Source organism: Cololabis saira, chromosome 7 (genome assembly GCF_033807715.1).
Source record: "Cololabis saira isolate AMF1-May2022 chromosome 7, fColSai1.1, whole genome shotgun sequence".
Lineage (NCBI taxonomy): Eukaryota > Metazoa > Chordata > Actinopteri > Beloniformes > Belonidae > Cololabis > Cololabis saira.
Window position 1 is genome coordinate 1,990,215 of NC_084593.1, and position 7,993 is coordinate 1,998,207.

Below are 7,993 nucleotides of genomic sequence, written 5' to 3' on the forward strand. Positions count from 1 at the left end.
AATTATGAATTTATTCTCATAATATTACGACTTTATTCTCGTAATGTTACGACTTTATTCTCGTAAATGTACGACTTTATTGTTGTAATGTTACGACTTTATTCTCATAAATTAAGACTTTATTCTCGTAATATTACGACTTTATTCTCATAATATTACGACTTTATTCTCATAAATTACGACTTTATTGTGGTAATGTTACGACTTTATTCTCGTAAATTTACGACATTATTCTCATAATATTACGACTTTATTCTATTATGACTTTATTCTCGTAATTTCCAATTTTTTTTTTTGTCTTAGTTTGGCCCTAATACTCCGTCGTAGTGAGTGAAAGACAACATTATAAGTATTGTTACACAATCGATCTTCCATTTTTGGGGAAATAATTTAACAACAGCAGTGCTCGCTGTGTCTGGAAATATTCAACCTTTCTATTTCTCTAATTCAATAAAATCCATTCAGTTTTTTAGCATTTCTTTTATGGTTCTGCTGAAAATGTCGGCGTACTAAATCATTTCTACCTCAAGGGCAGACTCTTACTTTGAAAGTCTTTCTGTGCAGCTGTCCAGCACACTCGGGTGATGTAAGTGGACGTGAGGCTGTGATTAATGGTGGTAGTAATGGTTTAGTCAGTGCAGCATATGAGTCCGGCGAGCAGCTCGGCTCTGTGCCGTGATTGAAGTCGACAGTGTTTCACCTCCGTGACCTCTGACATAATGTTCCTACCTCTCTCTACCTCTCTCTCCCACACAACCACACACTTACGCACTCTCATGCTATTTGTATTCCGAATCGCTTTCAGGGTCTCCTTTCTTTCTTTTCTTTCCTTGAAAAAGAGAAGTGTTTTAAACGCAAATGAGGTCATGTTTACTCGGAGCGAAGAAGCTCTTGTGTTTCAGAAGCAGAATGCAAATTCAGGAACACATGAGGAGAAAGCCTGATGGTATTTTACTGATAATCTCCTATAGTCAGGGGGCAAACCCTAAGATTGATAACTGCTCACGCTTCTGGGTAAAGTTTGACAACCTTATTTTTTTGTTAGAAGGAACCCCTAGGAGGAATAATAGGGGTGTTGTCATCTTGGATTGTTTTGCTGGTGACCACTGGAGGCGCTGTTACATTCAAATACTCAATTCATGCATATGGTCACAATAATGGTCAAAATGTACAGTTTATGCAAAATCTTCAATGTTCAAGATTTTATATTTAGGGAAATGGATAAAACATTGTATTGCTATATTTTGTCCAATATTGGTTAAAAAATATTACTTTTTTATAGGCGTTTTTAACACACACATAATAAGCATCTTTTTTTGTTTGCATTCTAACTAGTAACAGGATGTTATGCTAATTTAAGCAGCTAGGTAGCTAGGCAAGCTAGCAAGGCAAGCTGTGTCAAAAACATCTATAAAAAAGTGATATTTAGTATCCAATATTGGCTAAAATATTACAATATGATTCATAAAGGCTTTTTTAGTATTGTTTTATCTATTTCCTTAGATATACAATGTTTTAATCTGGACAATTATGCATATAAATTGTACACGTTGACTAAAACTGACCATATGCCTGAATTGAGAACTTGAATATTCTAGCGCCTCTAGTGGTCACCAGCTAAACAATTCAAGATGACAACAGCCCTAAAATTCCTGCTATAGATTTGTTCTAACAAAAAAAATAGGTTGTCAAACTTTACCCAGACATGTGAGCAAAAGTCTTAACGTAAGCTTTTTCTAAAGTTGCCCCTTGACTACTACACTGGTGGGTATTTTTACTGTGATTAACTTTGGTTCTGCCACAGCATGTAATCATTTTCCTTTAAGGAAGTGCAGTATCCCAAAAATAATTTGGTTGAGGATAGTGTGATTGATCTTCTGGCCTTTAGGGAATCACATCTGCTCAATTTTCAACACATGTCTCCACCTTTAGGGTTACATGTTAACAGGCAGGGACCTGCTGTCCAGCCAGGTGTCCTTCCGCCTCTACTTACCACCAGCTGGTAGTAATGTATTACAAATAAAATCTTATTACCAAAATATATCAATTGTTGCTGTCACGCAGTTATATATAGATTGCTTTACACCATTTAGCAGGAAAAGACACCTGGAGTTGTCAGGGCGAGTGGTGGGACTACACCGGTGTCACTAAAAAGGATGCTCAAGATCTCCAGAGAGCAACAGAGGAATAACTAATAGTTAGAGCACCAGTTTGTCTGGGAGTGTAGTGCTTGTGCATGAATGTATAGAGGGATTCCCGGGGGTCTGTGTCTTCCATGCAGTAACCTCCGTTCTCTGGTTCCAGTGACACCCGGGGACCCCTCATCTTCAGCATTAGGCACCTTGTAGCACCCTATAATTTAATAATTTCCTACAATGTAATAATTTCCTATAATGTAATAATTTCCTATAATGTAATAATTTCCTATAATGTAATAATTTCCTGAAAATGTAATAACGCCTGAAAATGTAATAAAATTTGCAATTAATTCAATCAAAAATGTAATAAAATCCAATAATATAATAACTTAACCAATAATGTAATAAAATATCCTGACGGGTATTGTAATAACATTTTTAGCGATAATGTAATACCGTATTACATTATTGGGAATTTATTACATGGTACTCAAAGTCTGCAATTTAACCCAATATTCATTCTGGTGTTTCAAATCCAGCGTATAAAACATTCTTAGATACTTAAAACACAAAATGTAGAACTTTGGACTGAAAATGAAAATATATATTAGATTATTTGTCAAGTATTACATTATCAATTTTTGGGGAAAAAAAAGACCCACCTGAAAATGTAATAAATTCCCAATAATGTAATAAGGTATTACATTATCGGTAAAAATGTTATTACAATATCAGTCAAGATATTTTATTACATTATTGGTGAAGTTATTACATTATTGGATTTTATTACATTTTCGACTGAGTTAAGTGCAAATTTTATTACATTTTCAGGAAATTATTACATTATAGGAAATTATTACATTATTCAATTCAATTCAATTCAATTTCATTTATATAGCGTCTAATACAACAGATGTTGTCTCTAGACGCTTTCCAGAGATCCAGAACATGAACATAAACATAAACATAAACTTTATAGCACATTATAGGGTGCTACACACCTGCACATCACCCTTACCCTATAGACCACTCTAAACTTCTGAGGTATCGGTCCCTCAGGACTGTGCTTTCCCCTGGGCCCCTGAATCCTCCCCCTTTCATTTTTATCGCTTAGCTGTTCCTTTTATTGTAATTTCTCTCTTATCCCACACCATTTGTTTCATAATAGTCAACATGACAATCCATGACGTATTAAAAGCAAATGTAAATTGCTTGAGAAGGATCCACAAGCATGTCTGGATAAATAATGAAGAATGATTAAATGTAGTTGAACAACTGCTGCCAATAATGGTTGATACCCGATGCTTGTGCATACCAATGAAAACTGCGTATCAATGAAGTCGATGTGAGTGTCCCACTTCCTGCGCTTTTATAAATGATGCACCAGAATGCAAGGCCCTTAGAGCAATGGCTTTGTCACAAAGAGATATCGATTGAAGTAGACGCCGCAGGCACGGCACTGGGGTGGGACATACCAATGCCTTTGTCCAATCAGCCTTTAATTCCCTTGTGACGGGTCAGTCAGGCCAATACCGAAGATTTTCAACAGCTGCATCTGCTCTTTGTCAGGCCTACAAGGTTTAATGTTGCTGTGACTCCCACTGTGCAGCTTTTATGCCACCCAGAGCTTTCATGAGATGCTGGGGGCATGTCGTCTTACCAAGGTCAGCAGAGGTGTAGCAACCACGCCCAGAATCCCTAACCCCAACCCCAACCCCAACGCTAACCCTAACCTCTAATGTAACCCGATTGGAAAAAACGTATTTTTGAAACTCTTATTTTGAAAGACTTTTATTTTGGTACGTTTGCCGGACGTCATTGCGTCACGCCGTCAACTTCCGTCAACACCTGTTTAAGCCGTGTGACGGGTGCGGGAGGGGGAGAGGCGCACGCTGAGGAATTGTTTGTTTGGAGCGGGGAGAGAAACACGTTGATGATTTGGTTGCTGAAGCGCTTAGATGTCGACTGTTGCTGATTCAAAACCCAGAATTGGAGCCGACTGCCGGAGCCACAGAGCGGGTGAATGCCGAACCGTATCACTGATTTAAAACCCAGAATTGGCCAGGTTGATGGTGAGCTAGAGCCCTAGCCTGGGCACAAAGCCTGAGGACTGAGGAACCTACTGAACCTCCACTGCTCTGGTCGGGCTGGTAGGAGGCTCCATTTTGCAGCCGCTTTTTTCCCCTAACTCTTGCCACACCTGCACGACCTACACCTTCATTTTTCACATACTCATCTCCCAACACGGACTTCTATTTTTTTTCCCCCCCAGTTGGACATTCAATTATTGGGTCGTTGCACTGTGTACGAGCCTCACTAGTATCAGTGAGTGAATTTTTCCTTTATGGAAATGGATGGAACTAGGCGCTGCAAACATTGAGGGGAACTGTATATATTGTGAATGCATTATTGTGAATGGCCATTTGTATTTTCTATTTTTTGCATTTATATAAATTTTGGTTTACTAAACTAGAGCTGCATTCAGTGTCTTACTCTCCACTCCCGAGTTTACCTGGGCCTTCTGATTCTAGCCAAGGAATAATTTTGCCGAGCATTAACTGGACCTACCTTTAAACAGGGTAGTGTACTTGTTACATTTAGTGGTGAGCTAGCCAGGAGTGGAGAAGGGCCTGAATATTTTTTTTTGGTATTCATGTGGTTGTGGAAAAATGGACATATTCGAGAAACTTGGTATTAAGATTTCTAACGCAGTTTTGATAAAGGAAGCGACAAAAACTGAAACGGATGATGAGATAATTGAGTTCTTACAGCAGTACGGTTCTGTTTCGAAGTTTGAGTGTATTGATGCACCCAATTCGGTTTTCCACCAGTCAATCGTGGTTGAATATGAATCAGGTGCTGCGTTAGCTGCGTTACGTCCAACCTTGCCGTATATATATAAGTGTGATGGCGTTAAGGTTAGCTACCAGATTTTAGATTTATCTATCGTCTGCGCGGATGAGGTAGGGAGGTCGCAAACTGAGAACTATCTTGCTGAATTACAAAAAGTCGCGAAGTTGACCGGCCAAGATTTTGCGGTTGTCCTTAAGGGGGGGATGTCCCTGCTTGGTCAGTCAGTCTCTCGGCTCCATCCCATTGCAACAGATGCTGAGTTGCCTCTGGACCCACACCTGATGTCTACTGCTTCAGGTCGGAGCACTGAACCATGGGCAAAGGTCCAGCCAGATATCACAGATCAACCCACCTCAAGACCCCCTTTTCCAGCCATGTCGCAAGCCAACCTCAATCCACCTGAAATGCAACGCTACGTGGTCGAGCATATTGTCAAGAATGATGATAGTACTATGCATTCCACACAGCGTCTCAGATCCTTCTCTGGCAGATTACCAAGACCTCAGAACGAGTCGGATTATGACATATGGCGTTCTGGAGTTGAGTTGCTCTTACAGGATCCTGGAGTGTCTGACCTACAGCGCTCACGTAAGATCTTTGACAGCTTGTTACCACCTGCTGCTGATGTGGTTAAGCACCTGAGGTCTGACACTCCACCAACAGTGTATCTACAGACACTTGACTCAGCATATGGCACGGTGCAGGATGGTGATGAGCTATACGCCAAGTTTATGGACACATTCCAGGATGCTGGGGAGAAGCCGTCCCACTACCTGCAACGTCTGCAGGTGGCGCTGAATCAGGCTGTAAAACGAGGTGGTGTTTTGAACAGAGATTTTGGTCGACACCTACTGACTCAGTTTTGCCGTGGCTGTTGGGACAATTCTCTTATCACAGAACTCCAATTAAAACAACGGAAACATAATCCCCCATCGTTTGCTGAATTTCTGCTCCTTCTGCGAACTGAGGAAGATCGTGAAGCTGCAAAAACTATCCGCATGAAGCAACATCTTGGCTCATCCCGCCCCAGAGCCGCGGCCCATGCACAGTATGCATACACAGACAGTACAGAGAAAGGAGAAATTGCTGCACTCACCAACATCACGCAGCAGCTTGCTCAACAACTGGCTGATGTACAGAAGCAGCTTGCGATTCTCACTGCATCCCAGTCAAGCTCTAGTCAATCTGCTTTAAAGTCCACACCTGGCTGTAAGTTGGGTGAGGGGCAGAGGGCGGGCAAGCCATCAAAGAACCCGTCTTCTGTTCCCAAGCCCGGCTACTGCTATCGGTGTGGTGAAGATGGGCATATCAAGCCGCAATGTGACAATCCCCCGAACTCTGCACTTGTTGCCACAAAGAGGAAGCAGTTCACTGAAAAGCAGAAAAGATGGCAGCAGTCAGACAGTCCTTCAAGACATCATTTAAACTAGAGTCGGTTCCAGTAGTGGGGCGAACTGGAACTGTTGTGGACCCACATTGTCCCAACCAAAGAAACCAAGTGAAATGTCATGAAGTAACCCAGATCACTCCCTCTGTTCCAGCCAGGTTACCCACGGGCTTGGTTGGATCTCGCTGCACAGCCAACATCAAAATTGCTGGTGAAGAACTTGATTGTCTGTTGGATACCGGGTCGCAAGTCACTACGATCCCAGTGTCATTCTATAACCAGCATTTTGCAGACCAACCAGTGAAATCCTTGTGTGATCTACTGCAAGTTGAAGGAGCCGCAGGACAAACAGTTCCTTATATTGGATATGTGGAGATGGTGGTCACATTCCCCAGTGAATTCCTGGGAGCAGAGTTGGATATTTCTACACTGGCGCTTGTTGTTCCTGATGTCGGAGCCCATCCGTCCCCAGTGTTAATTGGCATGAACACCTTGGAGCCGCTATACAGTCAGTATATGGGGGGTGAATGCGCCAACTTCCAACCGACTGCCCATGGCTACAAAGCAGTGCTCAAACTGCTGCAGATCCGCCACCAGCAACACCAGATGGGCAGCGATGGAGTGATTAAGTTGGCCAGCAAATCACCAGTTGTCATCCCTGCTGGTCATACCACCCTCATAGATGGCTCCATCCACTCCAGTATGCTGTCTCCGGGTCAATGGCTGCTTGTGGAGCATCCAGCTTCACCACTGCCAGGTGGGCTGTGTGTCAAGAACTCTGTGATCATGCTCCCAAGCCAGGGCCACAAGAAGATCCCAGTCATCCTTAGCAATGAGTCAAACCAGGACGTGACCATTCCACCTCTCTCCACCATCGCTGAATTGGTAGTCTCACCCCAGATCTTATCACACACTGTGTCAACAAGCCAGTCACCATCAGAAACTTCCCCTGCTCTGACGTTGGATTTTGGAGATTCACCTATCCCGCTGGAGTGGAAGAGGAGAATTACTGAGAAGCTCAACAAGATTCCGCATGTCTTTGCACGCAGTGACATGGACTTTGGATGCACAGACAAGGTGAAACATCACATAAAGTTGCATGACGAAACTCCATTCAAGCACAGAGCCAGACCCATCCACCCTCAGGACATTGAAGCAGTCCGACAGCATCTAAGGGACCTGCTGGAGGCTGGTGTCATCCGTGAATCTGAGTCATCATTTTCATCACCAATTGTCGTGGTGCGCAAGAAGAACGGTGACATACGCTTATGCATTGATTATAGAAAACTGAACCTACAGACTGTTAAGGATGCTTATCCCCTGCCAAATCTGGAGGAGTCACTGTCAGCTTTGTCCGGGTCCAAATGGTTCAGTGTTCTCGACCTAAAGTCTGGGTATTATCAGATTGGAATGAATGAAGAAGACAAAGCTAAGACGGCTTTTGTGACACCCATTGGATTTTGGGAATTCAATCGGATGCCCCAAGGGGTAACAAACGCTCCATCCACGTTCCAGAGGTTAATGGAGAAGAGCATGGGAGATCTCCATTTGAAAGAGGTTCTGGTTTTCCTCGATGATCTCATTGTTTTCTCAGACACACTGGAGGAACATGAGC

General features: G+C 42.5%; 1 protein-coding gene across 1 annotated transcript; it reads left to right on the forward strand.

Moving 5' to 3' along the window:
* Window positions 1-5,365: 5,365 nt before the first annotated feature.
* LOC133447753 (paraneoplastic antigen Ma3 homolog) lies at window positions 5,366-6,421 on the forward strand. The gene has a single exon (XM_061726480.1). The coding sequence runs from the start codon at window positions 5,366-5,368 to the stop codon at window positions 6,419-6,421; it is 1,056 nt and encodes a 351-aa protein (XP_061582464.1).
* Window positions 6,422-7,993: the final 1,572 nt, after the last annotated feature.

Bases quoted from the DNA above. Each gene is read 5' to 3' on its own strand.
- LOC133447753 (XM_061726480.1), top strand. From the start codon at position 5,366: ATGTCGCAAGCCAACCTCAATCCACCTGAAATGCAACGCTACGTGGTC.